The following is an 18385-nucleotide window of genomic DNA, read 5'->3' on the forward strand; positions in this document are numbered from 1 at the left end:
TGAGGGGCCGGTCAGGGTGGCTTGGCTTAGCTGTCCCGCCACAGCTCCCATCTGGCCCTGCTGGGAGCCCATAGAGTGCTCGAGGATGGGCATGACTCAGCGGAGGGCACAGGCCAGGGCCACCTAGCCTTCGGTCTCAGCAAATCTGCTGCACCGTCTTGCACTGGCCCTATGCACCAGACGAATCATGTGGGACCTCATAGGATGGCCCAGGACCCACGCTGCCAGCTCCCAGAGACCGCATATCAAGCCCCCTGCTGGCCTGCTAGGGAAGCACGCCTACCATCCAGAAGCAACAGAACACCCAAGAGAGGCCTGCTGGCCCTGGAGCCTCTTCCTGCCAGGTACTGACGGTCGATCTCTGTCACCCCATTTTCTAAGCTTGGGAGCTGATGCCCGTGCCTGAGGCCAGGGCTCCTTGTGCTTTCTACCCAGAGGCTTTTTTTTGGTCTTTTTGAGACAGGGACTCTCAAGGCAGTTCAGGCTGGCCTTGAGCTCATTTTGTAGCCCGGGCTGGACCCAAACTCGCAGCAATCCTCCTGCCTCAGCCTCCCGTGTTGGAATTACAGAACAGGAGGCAGTGGTACAGATGCAGGGAGGAGAGATGGGGATTCCTCCCTGTGACCCCTCAGCCTAACGGAGATAACATTTCCCCCTTGTCACTGGTCTCTGGTGAGTTCTCCAGCCCTATTTACTGCTCCACAAATCTATTCCTTTGAAAGACCAGGGACACTCACTCCAGTGGTGTCTCAGTCCCTCTGCCCTGAGGGGGATACGGATGGGTTCCCCGCCTCAGGCAGCACATCTGGAGCCAGAACCCTGCTCTGTGAACTGGGGGCACCTGCGAGTATGTGGAGCAGCTCGCACTAGGCTCCAGGGCTGTCCCACTGTCTGGTCTCCGACCTGGCTGTGCAGACACCCTGGCTTGCTTATTTTCTCTGACGTGAGCCATGGACCACAGGTCTGGGGAGCCCTGGCCTGGCGCCGCCTGGTCCGGATTCCCTAGAAGGAGGTCTTGTGAGTGGTGTGAAGATGACAGCGCAGGCTGGACTATAGCTGGGCCTGGTGGCCATCTTTCAAGGCCAGGGGGGCACTGGAAGGCTGCCAGCGTGGTGCCGGGCTGACCTTTCTGCAACTCCCTGGAGACAGCAGCTTTGTCCCAGCAACAAAAGCCACTCTGTGCCCTTGGCAGTGCTCCTGGCCCCAGGGATTTCGACGAGTTGCTGGGGGCCACGCCTGCTAGGCATGGCCAAGGATGGGCACTCTGGTCCCCTCCCGCTCCTTGGGGAGCTGCCCAGTATGTAGGAGCTGCATCTCTGGCAGACGCTGAACACATCTGAGCACGGGGAGGTCGATGTGCCCTGACTATACATCCCCTTGGAGCGCGGGTCAGTGGGTTCTAAGCCGGCCAAGAATGTCCACATGCTCAGGAGCAGGGCCACTGAACAGGGGCACAGGGGACCTGGGTCCCGCCAGTACTGCCGGGCCTGGATCGTTTTCCTTTCCCAGAGGCTGGTGACTTCCGGAGGGAAGCTTGGCCTTCCTGGGAGGTTCTCAGCAGCCTCCCAGAGGACAGGTGGGCGGCAACTGCTATGTGTCCCTGTCCTCTCAGTGCCCACAGCTCCCACGTCCTGGGCGTGGGGGAGCCGCCTATTAGCCAGGCGTTCGACCTATGATAAACTGAGCTCTCTGCATAGCAGCGACTCCTCTGTGGGCCCTGGGTTAGTACTGGGTCCCTTCTGAGAAACCACACCACGGAACTGGGAGCAAGCGTCCTACACCACCCCCAGGCTCCCATCCAGCTGTGGGGTCTCAGCTCTCTGAAACCGGCACCTTCCCTTCTCTCGGCTTCATCTAACTCAGCTCAACGTCCCTTGAGACCTGCTGCCCCTGCACTGAGCCGAGTACTGTCTTAGGGGACAAGAGAAGAGGACACCAAGGTCCCCACACTCCTGGCACACGCAGAACAGCCACCAGGGAAAGAGGGCTGGGGCCAGGGCTCACAAGGTGACAGGCAGGTGGCCTGGTGACACTCTGGGCTCAAAGTGGGGGCACAAAGCCTGGTCCTGCTGCTTCCTGGCTCTGTGACATGATGAGAGACTTCTGAGTTTCCACATTGTCAGCTACAGAGTGGGGGTGCTGGGCGACCTGCAGGGCGGGGTCCTGGCACCTGCTCTTAATCTGTTGGCGGCAAGACATTTTAATACTGATGACGGGAGAAAGCTTTCTAGCTGAGATTTCCACCTTTCCTGGGTAAGTCCAGCTGATGGCCCGGTAAATCTGAACAAGACATGCAGAGCCAGTTCTCTCTACTACAGTCTCTCACTGGCCGGACAGGTCTGCGGGGAGCCGCATCCTGGTGCTGCCCGCTCCTCAGTGACCAAGCCGTGCGGCCTGTGCTTATTGGAGGGGGGTGGCTCAACCTGATTGTAGGTTCTCAGCCTGTGAAACACGCTGGCTGAGCCCAAGTCCTTGCCTTGAAACACAAGCTCCGTAATCAAACACGTTTTCTTTTACCCAGGGCTGTGATGACAGGAACTTGGCACAACCCCAGCACTACACAACGGGTGTGAATGTCACACAGAACACACACACCTGGGCAGCAGAGAAGTGGGGACAGAACCCCGGTTCTTGGCTTTGCCTCCTGTTAACGTTCTGGGGGACACAGAACAAGTAGTGCCAAGCTCCCAGGGGAAAGCTCAGGACCCACGGGGCCCAGAGGATCTCTCAGCTGCACCATGCCTGAAGGCCATGGGCCACCTGGGATGGGGGCTCCCTGCACCACACCCTCTAACCTTCGCAGTGGGCCCCACCCACACTCCTCAGCAGGGACGGGCAGCTCTGACACACAGGCTGTAGTGACCGCGGCCAGGCACCGCCTGTATGGGCCAGGGGTGTCTGTGATGCTGCCCTGCTCCTCCTTTCCTTGGGGCAGGGTCCCCTCTAGACCCTGCTGCGTTCCCATGGGCCCCCGGGCACACTGGATTCTTGCCCTTCCTCGGACTCAGTCACCTGGACATGAGCACATATCACTATGACCGGACAGCGACCCTCGCCGTATGTGAAGGTGGAGGAGGCCTCGGTTCTCCTTGTCACTAACACTGCCCCAGCAGGCATTATGGGTCCTACAGGTGGAGACTGTAGGGTGTGGGCAGCACCCTTGACAGGCCGAATGGGAGCCTTAATGACCCTCAGTACTGCCCGAGCTGGGCTGAGGACCTGTGTCCGCGTTGCTCCCTGCACCCACCCCCAGCCTGGTGGACAAGTGAGAAATGAGGATGGAGGCTCGAGCTGGAGCGACCCTGCAATTAAAGGCGCGGTTGTTTACCACGGCAGATGAGCTGCCTGCCAACGCCCGCCGCCATCACGTCTCCCCACCGCCGGCTCCCCCCGAGTGTTTATTTAAGCCAACACATTGCTCTGCTAATTGGATAACATTCCATGTGAAAATAGACCTTTTAAAACAACAGCAGCGGCAGCAAATAAAAACAGCTGCACTGCAAAAGTACAAAGGCATGGTAGCTGGGGAGGAAGAAATTAAAGGTGCGGTGCATGGGAAAAATGAGCGTTCTGGTTTCTGGACTGACGGCCCTTTTCGCCTCCTTCCCCTTCTGGGCGAGGCTCTACCTTCCTCCCACCCTGACTGGCCTGCTCCAGCTAAAGGGGGAGCAAGGGGCGGTTTTCCATGAATCCCAGTGGCCATTGGTGGCCGCTCAGCCAATAGGGATGGGCACACCTAGCCAGGAATCTGCAGCACACCTGCCCAGGTAGAAAGCAGAGCCAGCTTGTGGGGCAGGGAGACCCAGGGAACTGTGTCTCTCAGTGAGCGCCATGAGCCTCTGTGGACCAGAAGGGCTGATTCTGCCCCGAGATGCTCCCCTCCCAGGGATGTTCCCCACCCAGAGACAGCTCTCAGGGAGACCCTCTGGGCCTTCTGCAGAGCATCTCTAACAGGCGGACCCTGATCTGTGTGAGAGGAGGGTGCGGGGACAGAGTGTGGGGACAGTGTGGCACTCAGTTTAAGGGAATGAGGGCAGGGAGGAACCTGACTGTTCCTAGCTGCCAAGTATGGGTTGTATGACCTTGAGCAAGTGACTTCCAGCCTTTAGGTCTCAGTGTACCCAACTGCCAAACAGCCCCCACGGCCTGTCCCGTGAGGATCGGTGATAATGCACCCAAATGTCCAGTACGGTCACTGCTCAAGGTGGGATTTCAGAAATTGAGAGACACTGCCTTTCTGAGACTGCTGTGGCCTGGAGAGGTGGCACTGCTGTCCAGACACAAGTGCACAGGGTGTGGGCGGGGCTGGGGGACCCCTGTGCTCAGGCTGTGTGCGGGTCCCTGACTGCCTGTGATGCCCACTCTCCTGCCTTCCTCGACCTTCACCTCCCGCTTCCCCTCTCGGGCGGGATCTGGGAGAAATGCCGGATCATCACACCTGGTGGTTTAGATAACACCAGCACTTTCACAGGGACTGACATTTACTGCTTGGGACATCAGGGGCTGATAAAATGTCCTAGGCTGGGAGAATGTGCCAGCTCATCGATCTGGCTTCCCTGAGCCGGGCTCTGGTCACCAGTGCCTGTGACCATCGCAGATGGCCCGGTCCCATCCCAGGTTGCCAGAGTATCCTGGTACCAGCTTGGGGCTGGGCTTCCCTTCAGGTGCCAGGCCCTGCTGCAGGCAGAGCTGAGCTCAGCGGATGTCCTGAGGGATCAGGGAGGGAGACCCCATGCAAACCTGCTGCCCCACTCTGGGTACTCTGAGTGCTGCAGGGTGGGGCAGAAGCGGTGTGTGTGGTGAACACACTGTGTGAAGCCACGATGGCGGGGACCTTTGCTATTAGTGGCAGCTGCCTGGTACTCTGAGCTCTGCCACAAAGCCCTTGTCAAGCCCTTGCAACAATCTTCTCTCCAGAAAGGGTCCCATGGATCTGTGTCCCCAGGGATACAAGAAGTGAGACATGGGTCTCACGGAAGGACAGAGGACTCAGAACGCCCCACTTAGGGGCTGAGGCAATGAGCACATGCTCAGGACCGAAGTGGAGACTGTGGGGCAGACACCTTTAGGCCCTGGCAGCCGCTGCAGTGAGAAGTGTGTAGGGAGCTAAGAAACCTGGACTCAGGCCCTGGCCTGGCTTCTCAGGAGTTTCTGCGGGGCTTCTGACCTCAAGGTCCTGACTGCACCACACTTTCTCTGTTCTCCTCTCCCCCTCAGTCTGAGGACTTCCCAGGGCAGACCTGGCACAAGAAACTGCTAATGCTCCGTGACCAACTGCAGCTCCTCACGGGGGTCACCGGCAGAAGGGACCAGGACGCTGGTGGGCGATTCCATGGGGTCAGGAACAGGTGAGGCCTGGGGCCTGGGTTCCAGCTACCCTGTGCTGAGACACAGGAAAGTCCCTAGTGCTCTGCTGACTGCTGTCTCTCCAGAAGCCCACGCCCCAGGAGCTGATGCCACATGCATGATACTCAGAGCTTGTGCTCTGGCCCAGAGAGTGCACGGTTCTGTGTGTCAGTGGACAGCGCTCTCCACTCAGACGCCAACCAGGAGTGGAAGGGCGAGCAGTGGCAGCTTCCCTGAGGGCGAAAAGAGCAAAGAGATCTCTGCAGGGAGACGCTTGCCACGGCTGGAATCAGGCTTTCTGAAGGCCTGGCTTGCTTGCTCCACACCGTGGGTACAAAGGGTCCCAGCCCTGGCAGCTGGGAGAGAAAAACTGCGGCAGGAAGGTGGGGCCAGAAATAGCCGCTGGCAGAGGTGAGGGGAAGAAGTGCCAGACCCCAAGGCCGCGGGGTGAGCCCTTGCTGTCCTCAGCTGCCCTTTCCCTCCCTGGAGCTGGACACAGAAGCAGAAACAGGATGGAGAGAGAGAGGCCGCCACCTCTACAAAACACAGCAACAGCTGTGCTTGCTCTGGAAGTGACACCACATTCTGCCCTGGGTACCATGGGCCACCTGGAAGCCCCTCCACAGTACAGGTGCCCGATGTACCCAGGCACACGCCGTGCAAGGAACCCAAGAAGCAGAGGTGCCCTACCGTGACATGCACAGGGACACAGGAGGCACTGAGGCTGGACGTCATAGGGGACCCGACACCGCAGGCCCAGGTGGCTCGCCAAGCCTGCTTTGAACTTCCGGAAGGGCCTCTGCCCCTCACTCCTCCGCCCCTCCCTTCTACAGCACCCCCCACCAACCACATCTGTGCACAGGGGCCAGGGAATGCCACGTCCAGACCTCACCATGACTGGCAGTGGTAAACCCTCAGAATGGTCATGTCAGTGGTGGCGCGGGCTCTGCCCCGCAGGGCTTCCCTCTTTCTCTTTGGGAGGTCCCTCGTCAGGGAGGGCTCCCTGAGGACAGCCAACAGAGGAAAGGCCACTGTGAGCTCAGAGGCTGCAGAGGGAAGGCCATGGTGATGGCTCCATGGCCACCTCTCCTCTGGGTCCTGACCATTTGAGCCTGGGGCTGTGAGGGCAGTGACACAGGCACTGAAGAGGGCCTATGCCAGCCAGGCAGGACCCAGCATCCGACAGGAGTGAGGCCTGGCCCTGAGCACAAAAGCAGCACAGCCGCCTTGCTTCAAAGCCAGAAGTGTTCTGTGCCTCCAGGATGCAGAGTATTCGGATGCCAGTTGCACACAGCGGTGCCTGCCTAGGCTGCCCTGTGTGTGACCAGCACAGACAGAGCCCAGAGGGGAAAGGAGCAGGATGAGGAGAAGGAGGAGGAAAAGGAGGAAGAGGGTGAGGAGGGTTCTCACACGCTATTTTCTGGGTGCCTTTCCCCCTTCTCTGCATATGCTGTCCACACTGCATCTCCCACACCGCTCAGGCTGAGGGGATACCTGGACACGAATTTCCTCTGCTGGAGAGGCCTGGGAGGCCCTAGTAGGTGCACAGCCAGGGAGGGTAGAGCAGACACCGCCCCTCCCTCCAAATACAAACGCCAGTGCTTTCCCTCCCCCTCTGAGGATGTCGCAGTGCAAAATTAGCGGGGTTAGGGAACAAAGAAAGGATGGTGGGCGGTAGTGGTGATGTCCTGCTGTTCCCGCAAAGGACCAGGAAGGAAAAGGAGAAGCAGGGTGGCGGGGAGCAGCCACTTCTCACCTTTGCATCTTGCTTTGTGAGGAAGTCCACGAAGCCAAACCCTCTGTGTGTGCCCGTCCCTGTCATCTTCTTTGGCAGCCGGACCGTCTTCAGCTCCCCGAAGGTGCTAGAAACGAAAGACAGAGGCAGGAGTTGAGGAACTGGGGCCTGTAAGACCAGATACCACATGCTCATTTATTCCTTTAGGTGACAAAGACGAGTATGCAGGGGCGTACGTACACACACACACACACACACACTCTCTCTCAAGCACACAACCTCCTCCTCTCAGGCCCGGCCTGGAGGAGAACAGTAGGCTGGAGACGCTGATGGAAAATTTTGGTTCCTCTGTAATGAGCTGGAGGCCGCTTGTCTTTCCGGGCCCTGTGGGAGGGGACTCTGCCAGAGGAACCAGCCTTGTACCCATGCTGCTGAGCTGGGGGTGTTCTGGTGAGGTAAGGTTCTGCTGGGTTGGACAGGGCGTCAGTGGGGACTCCTGACCTTTCTAGGCTGCCTCTGCATCCAGCTGGGCACATTGCGACCCTATGCTGGGCTGCCCGGGTGAAGTGGACCTTTCTCTTTGACCCAGGGCCTGGGACCTGGAGGTACCTTTGGGACCCAGCACGCTCCAGTGACACCCAGTCCCTTGCTCTCAAGCGGCATCTCCTCCCTCCGGAGCTCCTGATTTTGGCTCAGCCCAAGTCAGGCAGAGCTGTGGAGAGGGGGCCTGCTCTCCCCGACAGGGGTTGCAGAGGTGAACACGGCCCAGATCACCCCATGCCCTGCGCCTCTCTAAGGAGCCCAACCTCCCATCGACGCCAGCACGAAGGACTGTGCTTTCCCAGGGCCTCCCTGGCCCTCTCGTCTTGCTGCCCACCCCCAGCCCCTTCCTAACGTCCATTTATCAAATCTATACGTGCAAATTGCTGCCGATAAATATTTAATGTGCATGGCATCTGAGGAGAGGTATTACTTTATTTGAAAATCTACACACACTTGCAACCGCCTGGGCGTACACACACGCACACATCGGTCTAGGATGCTTCAGGGCCAGGGGCCGACCAGGTAAAAAACACAGTAAAGGCCGTAAGCTCTTGTGAAATGATATAAGCTAAATCCGAGGCGTTAACCCGCAGCCCTGCCAGCATGACCAGGCATCTGGCAGCCCAATTTCTGCAGGCAGGACGGAGTGGGGATGTGACATTATGAATCCTCAAAATGAATCCGCACGTCTCCTCAGAGCTCTCCCCGGCAGCTCTGCTCCCCCTCCCTGTGCCTCCTGTGTGCAGGCGACTGGGAAGGCGCACGCGACAAGGCCAGCTTCCTGAGGAGGGGACAGAGCAGAGCGAGCCCCGTCAGTCTCCCCACTGAGAAGGGGCCGGGGCTGGGGTCAGAGGTTGGGCAGGGGGCACGAGGAGGTGAGGGTGGCGAGCAACAGAAGCCCAGCCTCCAAATGCTGTTTTATTCTGCCACCTAAAGGCCAACACATCCCACGACAGACACGCAGTGGCCTCTCCTCCTCCAAGGAAGTCCTCGTGCCTACGCGGGGACAGAGAGGGCCGTGATGGATGGACAAGTCTGCCTGTGGGGTCATTCAGATTAATGGTCTTTGGCTCCAAGCTCTCAGGGAGCCCCTGGGACCTCAGGGTTGCTGGTCCCTCTGCCTGGTTCCCCATCTCACCCCGGCCCCTGGGTCCATCTCTGCTGCTAGCTCGGAGCCGCCTTTCCCACCTTCCTGCGGCTGGTGCCACCCCCTGTAATGTCATGGCTCACGGTGCCCTGGCCTCGACACTGTGGAGCTAGCGCTTATTTAACTTCCCTGCCTTCCCCGGGGCTGGGACTCAGCTCTGAGTCGTGGAAACCACATCTATCTTGTTCATCGCCAGATCTGCAGAAAGGAGCCCGGAGCCTTAGCCTCAGTGGATGCCTGAGGATATTTTTGTAACAGACACACAAGCAAACAGAAGCCCCGAAGGTAGACAGGGCCACTGGTAATTTCCACCTGCTCAGGCAAAGGGGTGAGGATTAATGAATAGGCCAATGGGGTAAATGCAGGGCGCAAATGTTGCTTGCTGTAAGTCTCATCTTCCCTGTTTTACAGATGAAGGAACTGTCTGGGAGGGCGCAGCAGCTGGTTCTTGCTAGAAAGTGGCAGGTTTGGAAAGGGAATCCAGGCCTGAGCTCACTTTCTGGCACATTTCAGCTCTCTTCTGTCCCCTGGGTGGGGATTGTCAGTCTCAGGAGCTGAGTACCCTTTCTTCCTGAGGCTTGGCCAGGTCTGGGTAAAGCAAAAGCCATGTGGGGTGGGCTAGGAAAGCCCTGTGCAGACTGTCAGGGACCTAGGACAAAGAGGAAAGAGAGGAGACTGAGCCCCAGGCCCTTCTGCCCACAGGAAGCCAGTCTTCTCTCTGGGATGGGCTCAGCACCCTCTGCCTAGCTTTTTCAGCCCTGTGTAATTTCCTATGAGCCAGGCTGTGTGTGCGCACATGCACATGTGTGTATGTGTTTGTGTACATGTGTGTGTCAGAAAGAAAGGGAGAGAGAGTGGGAGAGAGAGGGTGAGGGAGAGAAAGGGAGAGAGAGAGACTGCTGAGGTTAATTCCTGCTTCTGCAGCACACTGCAAACTGTGGATGCTCTATGCATGGTAAGCAGCTGAGAGTCCTGAGAAAGGCGAGGAAGATAATTAAAAGGTGGAGAAAGAAGCTGGTGAGGAGGCTGGAGGGGCTGGGCGTCCGCTGCCTGAGAAGCGGCACCTGAGAGCTTGGCAGGGGGAGCTGTGACAGAAGGACCCTCTGGATCCACTAGAGATCGCAGGCAGAGATGGGGATCTGGCGGTCTGTCCCAGCCCCAGTCTGGGGCTTCTAGACAGACAGGTGTGTGCAAATGAAAGGCACAGGCAGCTGCAGGGAGATGGATACCGACAGCAGGTTACTTCCTTTTACGAGAGTGCAAGGGCGAGAGTGAGAACTCAAGCTTGCGCTGAGGAGGAGTTGGAGGATTAGGGCCAGATCTTGGAAGGAATGTCCAGCCACCTGTGGCCACTTCCCAAGATGTACAGCGGGGCTTCAGGACACCAGCACTGCTACCATCACCCCAGCCACCAAGGAGTGCTTTCCAGGTGCTGGACCTTTGACACACAGCATCTCCAGATAAAACAACAACTGGGGGACGACAGTGTCACCACTGCTGAGTCCTACATCAGAGTCAAGGGCCAGAGATGCAAAGTGACACCCATGTCCACAGCCCGGGGACGCACAGCCCAGGTGAGCTCTTCTCCTGCTGCTGGGAACAATGGTGGACAGCAAAGGAGCTCGGGTGCTTGTGAGACTACGTGGAGTTGCACAAGAGGCCCACACCAGCGATGGCAGAGAGATAACCGAAGAGAGTTAAAAAGGAGGAGAAAAAAAAGGTTGGGGAGGAAAAAAAAAATCAATGAAGTACCTTTAGCTCCTTGGAGATAAGCGATGTATAAATACCAGCCATTATGAAGGTCTTATCTGCCGGCAAGGTCCGCCAGCCATTTTTAAGAGCGGCCTTTGAAGGAAGTTTTGCATGAGTCCCTCTCCTGGTGGGGAGGGCCATGTGGGGTGAGATGGGGCAGGCCCGCGGGGACCAGCGAGGGAGGAAGCCACAGGGCACCTGGGGACTCCTCCCCGGCACAGCCTCGCGCTGGCGCTGGGGGACAGAGACGCACACGCTCCCCACTGTGTAGATAATAGAAACCACAAAATAGCAATTACTGTATCAGAAGCTGTGAATAAAGAGGACATACCGGGCTTTTAAACATGGCCCTCCTCCCCTCCCCCATCACGCTCACACACCGGTAACAAACTCACACCTCACTTTTCCAATTATTTCATTCACCTTGGGTTCACCAATTACTCCCTGCGCCGCGGCCCCACCCCCTCCACCAGGCTGGTGGTGTGCGGGACTGGTGGCAGGTTCTGGGTTCTCAACGATGTCACGTTGCTAATTTCCTCTGAGGTGTGGGCATGGGGGTCTGAAGGGGCGCCGAGGTGTAGAGGGAGACAAGCCAATTACACCCAGCCCCGGTAAACACACCAGGATATGCAAAGTGTGTTTGCACACAGGCCCGGAGGCGGACCCGGCCTGTGCCCTGTGTGTCTGTGGTGGGTGGGGATGCGCCCCTCCGTGCAAGCCAGGGCTGCCATCACAAAGGGACGGGTCTCCTTGTACCTCTCTCTCTTTCTTTCCCTTCCTGAGCGAAGACACAGGCTGAGCACAGCCCGAGCAGCCCCTGCCCCTCTCTCCCAGGACCACCTAAGTCCTTGCTGTCCTTTGGATCCGCGGGAAGGACCAGCGTCCTGGCCCTGCTGTGTCCCATGGGGAAGTTTGCTGGCACAACTTCTCCCCAGCTGAGCTCAGACACCACTGGGAACACACTGCTGCCACCCAAGGGACCAGGAGTAGGAGCGACGGCGTGACCGGAACACCGGATATTCCCAGAGGGCGGCAGATCTCCTACTCCATGGGTTCTTTCTCTTTAGGGCTAAGGGTCCTAGCTGAGGCAAGGGGGAAAGACTTCTAGGGGCAAACCCATCCCTTTGTCTCCAACAAGGTCGTCTGGAGGAGTGTCTCAATGTCTCACCTCTCCAGGTGCGCACAAACCAAAGCCTCCCATGATAGCTCTTCCCAGACTACCTCGTGCAATCCCCTACTGCTTGGGGCCCAACGTCTGGGCTTGCCTGGGCTACATACAGGGAAGTGGAATTGTTTTGGGCTGCATGTAAATTAAATGAGAAAACTTACACGTCTGCTTAATAGTAGTACACACCTGTCTACACAAGCACACACACATGCAGGCAGCTTGGAATGCTACTGCAATGACTGTTGTTTGCACAAGTGCGTGTAACGCCTGATACACGCAGGTTTGGATCCCACAGTCCATGTGCGAGCACCACGCAATCGAGTCAGGAAAGATAGGGTTGAAAACAACATTGCGTGTTAAATGTTGCGTGCGTATGGCTCTCAGGCTACACACACCTCCCGTGACAACTGGGGAAACAGAGGCTGCTGCAATCTAACCTAGAGACTTGTTATCGGCTGCTGCCCCAGTTCCAGTGTCTACACTTGTCACCCCACCAGGGCACTGCCCCAGGGGACTTCTGCCCTGTCAGGCACATGCCTGGCATCCTCTCTCTTGCAGGGGTCCCAGTGGTCACTGCTGTCCACACAGTCATGTGTAAATGTCAGTCATTGCTGATCCCACACCGTAGAACATGCTGCGGACTTCCCCATCCTCTAAATTCCTCTAAATTCCCCATCCTTCCGAATTCCTTATTGGGGACTGAAGGCTGTGCCTGTTTGGATGCCTGCCTGTCCTAATCTCCTGTCTTACCTCACACCCTGGCCCTCCTCTCTTCCTATGGAGAACTCATGCTGGCTTTCCCCTTCATCCTTGACTCCACCAAATGCACGCCTACCTTGGGGCCTTTGCACCTGCTTTTCCGGTCCTAATCTCCTGTCTTACCTCACACCCTGGCCCTCCTCTCTTCCTATGGAGGACTCATGCTGGCTTTCCCCTTCATCCTTGACTCCACCAAATGCACGCCTACCTTGGGGCCTTTGCACCTGCTTTTCCGGTGACTGGCACCCTCTTTACCTGGATATTGCCACCAACACCTCCTTCTCATGCAATTCTCAGCGCCAACACTGCCTGGTAGCCACCCTGTTTAATGCTGCCTCCTCCGCCCACCAGCTGCACCGTCACGTCTGATCACTGTCTGCATGGCTTATCTATTGATTTATCTCCCCATACTCTCACTGGACACAGAAAGCTCAGCCCAGACGGCAGGGTCCTTACACTTGGGACTGGCCTAAGACCCAGAAAAGCCTCCAGACCTGCACTCAGACCCAGAGTCCTTGCTAAGGGTCCAGGGGGTTGGGTCCCTGTCCTTTCTCTGCACTACCTCACGTGACCTCTGGGCCGGTGTGGAAGGACTCACGTCTGGGCCAGAACCTTCAGCCTTCTGCCTCTTAGGGTCATGCTCTTGTGTGTAATACGACCCCGTATTTTTGCAGCGAGTGTCTGGCCCTTGGGGACCCCTTCAAATCACCCGTGTTTACACTTCTGACCGCAGTGATTAAATTGCATCAAGCAAGGCGGCAGCCCGCTCCATGATTTACCAGTGGAGCTTGGACCTAGACAGCGACTTCAGAGCTGTGCCCGCCTGGTAGGGAAGGGAAGATGCAGGGCTCCACAGACAAGCCTGGCCAAGGAGAGACAGGCATGGAGCGTCAGGGTGGACTGGCATTTGCTGGGTGGTGTGGATGGACGAGTGTGGACAACCCGCAGGCCTGAGCCCACTCCGTTCAGGGGCAATGGCTCCGGAGCCGGCGAAAGGAGCCACACCTCGGTGTGGAGTCCTCACTCTGTTCTGGTGCTCGCTCTTTTAAAGAGTGGCTTTTACGCTGAACTTTTCCAATTACGGACCACTCAGCTCGGTGAGAGCGGATGCAGAAAGGTTACCCGATCGCCATCAGCGTGCTACTCCCTTTCATCTGGCCTCTCAGAGGCAGAAGAACGGCCTGGTTTCCAAGGGGGTGAGTGAAGAGGCATGCAGGACGGCGGTTAGCTTTCTCAATAGCCTTTCACAGGGCCCTCGCCAGGCAAGCATGACCCTCTCCTTTTCTAGATGAGAAGTCCTGGTGACGAGCAGTTCAATGGTATCTCAGAATTGGAGTTGGGGCTGCACTCTTGATGGTGCCCAGGGCCTCACTGCGGAGGTGCTGGCATGGGGAACCTGGTCCAGAAGGTAGAGGCGCCTGGTCCAGGGCTGGGTGACCCTGGGCGAGTCATTTCCAGGCCGCCAGATAACCAAGAGCAGTAGGTGGGGAGGGAAGCTGGCCTCATCCAAGACACAGTCTCTCAAGGCCAGACCAACAGGTACAGCAGCCAGCAGAGCTGGGGGCGGGACCCCGGGGGACCACCCGGCAGTAAGTGCCCATCTCTGTGTGGTCCTGGGCCAGTGGCACTGGTACCAGGAGGGAGCTTGTCAGAGATGTGGTCCCGGCCACCCCAGGGGCTGTGACAGGTAAGCCTGAGCCCGCTCGAGGTTTGAGCGGGGGGCCAATGCTCCACGGGGCCTAGACCCTCACGGGCCCCTCCGTCTAGCTTAGCTGTCGAGGCCGACAGTGAGCCCAGGACTGGCACCTCTTCTCCTGCAGAAGCAGTTTGTATCCAGATTCTTTTAAAAGTTTACAATACTGGCAACAAAACCAAAACATTTTAAAACAGTGTTGCCAGATACGGCAGGTGCTGAGCCACCTCGTTTGAGTTCCATTCTGACTTGAGTCTAAGAGCTCTCAACGAGGATCCCGCTCCTTCCCTACTTCCCAGACCTCTGTGACCTCACCTACTCGTCACCCGCCGCCTGCCGCCCCTCACCTTGTGTTCAGAGACTGTGGCTTCTCGGGGACTCTATGGGCTCTTGCCACCAAGATTCCTGAATGGCGCCTGTCCCTGGCGTGGACACACTTGTGGCTATATCTACTCGGAACTGGACACCGTGCATACCTAGCTCTAAAGTGCAGGTGAAGTGGACCTTGTGAGTACTGGCAAAGACCTCCAAGGTGTCCCCGAAGGGCGCAGGCATGGGACTTGAGCTGGGAAGACAGTGGACAGGACCGGCTCTGGTCTCCGAGGGCACTGACTGTGAGCTGGTGGTTCTCCGTTTCTGTCCCTCTCAGGTGGGTGCGTACCCTGGTAAAACAGTGCTGAGAAGGTATCCCCAATATGTGTGCATGTGTATGTTCTGCTGCTTAGTAAGTCCATCCTCCATGTTTAAAAATTAGAAAAATTCAAAGGCTGTGATAAAACCTAGACAGTAATGAAAATTCTTATCTTTTCCTCCCTGCGCTGCCAATCCACTCTGCTGACAGGCACTTTTTGGGGCCACTCCTTGTAAGATTTGAGGGTGTGTGTGCCGGGCACGGTACCAAGCGGAACCTGAGTTCACATCTGGTGACATCTGTAGTTCACCAGGGATCCCACAAGTGGGTGGCTTTTGCAGAAGGGTCCAGTTCTGACAGTGAGCGGCCGAGTTACAGCAGCACCCAGAGCATCCGAGTTTGGAGTCAGATGTGTACTTGCCGCCGCCTTTCTGAGGCTCTCTTTTGTCACCTGTGAAACGGGCACTGGCACCCCGGCCCCAGCTGGTATCAGAAACTGCATGTGCGGAAGCTGTGCTCATCAACGCCCTGACCATCAGCAGCTGCAGTTGCGTCCAGCAGACAGCTGGGATGACAGGGCCCCCCACCCCAGTGAAGAGGGCAGGACTGACCTTGTTACCCATGCGGCCTTTCTCCAGCTTACACACGTCCTACTAGTTCCACAAGACAGCTGGGAGAAACTATCCCTAAGAAGCCAGCCCTCAGCCAGACCCAAGTGCTGCTGCCTTGGCCTGGGCCTCGCATGCCTGCTGGACCGCCAGTGTTCCTCTTCCCGTACATGGAGGGTATGGGGATGTGGCCATGGGGATGTGGCCATGGGGACGTGGCCTGGGCGTGGGGTGGCATACGGTCAGCCCCACCCTCCACCCTCCACCCTCCTCTGGAGTTAATGAAATCCGCAGCGGACGCCTTTCCTGCGCTCGCCCCCTCTGGTCTGCAGCTGCCTTGAGTACGGCTAATCCCATTACAAGAAAATAAAGTGGATAATTCAGGCTAATGAAATCGTTACAAGAGTGTGGCCAGCCAGAGGTGGACATTCAGACCCAATTTAATACCCTTTCATGTCGTTATCCTCCAGACAGGCAATGTTTGAAAGGAGGAAGGACAAAAATTAGAGAGGGAGAAGACCAGTTAGCTTGAAACTGGTTAAGGATTTAACCCGCCACGTCTCTCGCCTTTTGCTGTGATTGCTGTCCTTCCCACCTGGCACCCCGATGGCAACTCTGGAAACTGCGAGAACCAGGACGGTACAACTTGCCGCTCACCTTCCATCCCGCCACCCTTACAGGGACCTGGGGTGGGGTGGGTGGGGTGACAGATGACACCTACACACACCGGTCCCCACGGCTCCTTCCCATCACCAAGATCAGAATCTTTCACTCCATTAAACCATCCTTGGGGTGGCTTCTGCGAAGTGGGGTGCAGGGACCTGGGAGGCTGTGGTGGGAGCCACATTGGTGCAGTGGCAGAAGATGGGGTGAGCTCCCTGCCAAACAGAGCAGGTGGCTGGACCCACAGCCCTGAAGGAGCGTGGGTTCTGAGCAGGAAGACACTCTTGCCACTGGCCCACACCTGCTCAGGGGGCTGAGGCAGGAAGAGCTAAAGTTTGAGGCCAGCCTGGGAAACTTCCCAAACATTTCCATCAATTTCATTTTTTGGGATCCACTTCAATGCTCAAAACCTTGACGAAGGCCGATTTCATGAACTCATACTACCTTGTGCTGCTGTGTCAGCCCTGTTCTCAGCTAGCCATGGTCCACCCTAATGTGTCACGTAAGGACACGAAAGGCAGGTGGCTGAGGTAGTCCTGAGACAAGTGGATCAGCCAGGTGACACCTGGCACAGGGCGAACGGCGGCAGCCATCCCTCAAGAGCTCCCACCGGCCCCCAGGCTATGTCCCTTGCAGGGAAGGGAAGAGGACCTGGGTACTGAAGGAAAACTTCCACTGAGTGGTCCATATTTTCAGAGAGCACTAATGTTTTACAACAGAGGTGACAAAGTCATTGATGGGACATAGGACACACTGTGGGTGTCAATCTGAGCTGGGCATGTCTGCTCCTAGTGGCAGTTTCTCGCATGTCTTCTCCTAGTGGTCCCCCAAGAGCCAGGTACTTCGCCTTTGGCCTAGGCCCCTACTCAGCACAGAGGCAAATACGTGATCTCTACCCCTGCCATGGCCCTGTTCAACAGTGAGGGGACAGAGTGCCAGGCTGGAGACCTCAAAGCCTCCCTACCCCAGTCCTGTCTGCATAGGATACGCGTCTGCATCCCTGCCTCTGTCTTCCTGACGTTCTCCGGCACTGTGGTCTACAGTACTCTCTTCCCTGCTCGTTAAGATCAGTTTCCCAGGGGCTGGGGATTTAGCTCAGAGGCACAGTGCCTGCCTGGCAAGTGCAAGGTCGTGAGTTCGATTCCTGGTACCGGAAAAAAAGAAAAAAAAAATCAGTTTCCCTTGCTGGATGATGGAGGGGGCAGTGCCCAGGGTGGTGCCCATGGCCCCTGGCATACACCAGATGTTCAGCAAGATGCCCTGCTGACAGGTCGCATTCTTCACAGGTGTTTGTCTTTTCCTGGCCTTTTCGGTTCCTGGCCCTTTTTACGACCAGGTCCTCAGCACCAGAAACAGGAAGCAGGGCACGCAGGGAGGTGGCAGATGCTGGCTGCAACCCTGTGGGGGACAATGCCTCCCTCCTCAGCCAATAGTGGGAGCCTGTCTGTCACTGCGAAGCCACCAGGCAAATGATGGAGGAGGTGGAAAAGAGGCCTAGGAGATGAAGACCGATATGAGGGCAGCTTGTGTAGAGCTCAGCCTTGTAGAAGCTTCTTTTGACACCTGCCATTAGGGGAGACACTTCTAACCAGCACAGCACCAGAAAGCCCACCTCAGACACTGCCCGTTCCCTGGGCAGGAGTCCCTGTGTCTTGGCGGAAGCCCCAGGACCGACGGGTCATACACGGCTGGGAGGTGGTCACTTTTCTGTTCTAGTGGGGTACAGCCTGAGGTCGTGCCTCAAATAACTGGGCAGACCCCCAACTCCGAGACCCCAGACCAGGGAAGACAGCAGTGGAGAGGCCTCTGCAGAGGACATGCCACACAGGCGGCTGTGTGCCGCCCTGCGTCCCAGGGTTGGCCTTGGAGGCTTTGAGGGTGGTGATTCATGCTGCCGCGGCCCCCACTCTCGGGGGGGAGGACAGCCACTCACCCTGCTGGGACAAATGTTATTTTTAAAAGTCTGGGGAAGAAAACAACAATAAAACAACTGGAGCTCAGGACGGCTGGTGAGCTTTAAGGTTCGGGGAAGGGGTGAGATGGATCTGTGAGAAGGATCATTTGTTTGGGGCCGAACAAACCAACAAAGACCTTGATTCAATTACGCCAGGGAGAAAGGGGCTTGGGGCTGGGTGATGTGTTAGCTCTACCTCAGGCCCACGCTGATCCGCGCAGTGGGACGGAGAGGGGACCCTTAGAGCCTCCGCTCCTGGTGGGCTGGCTCCCGGGGGCTCTGTCAGGAGGTGAGAGTTAGGGAGCTGGGCGTACAAACAGAGAAACCTGTGTGGAGAGGCTGCTAGCGTCTGCAGGTGGGTGCTCTTTTCCCCATTAAAAAACCAA

The 18385-nt window shown here is 57.3% G+C and overlaps 1 protein-coding gene across 2 annotated transcripts in view; it reads right to left on the reverse strand.

Moving 5' to 3' along the window:
- The window catches only part of Rbm19 (RNA binding motif protein 19), a 102361-nt gene that overhangs the window by 18430 nt on the left and 65546 nt on the right, over positions 1-18385 (reverse strand). For both annotated transcript variants that reach the window (XM_013503702.1, XM_005403230.2), the window contains exon 22: positions 7103-7208. In XM_013503702.1, coding sequence (XP_013359156.1) covers positions 7103-7208 — 106 coding nt within the window. The remainder of the gene's footprint in view (positions 1-7102; positions 7209-18385) is intronic.

This window comes from Chinchilla lanigera, unplaced genomic scaffold (genome assembly GCF_000276665.1).
Source record: "Chinchilla lanigera isolate Chin_1 unplaced genomic scaffold, ChiLan1.0 scaffold00081, whole genome shotgun sequence".
Lineage (NCBI taxonomy): Eukaryota > Metazoa > Chordata > Mammalia > Rodentia > Chinchillidae > Chinchilla > Chinchilla lanigera.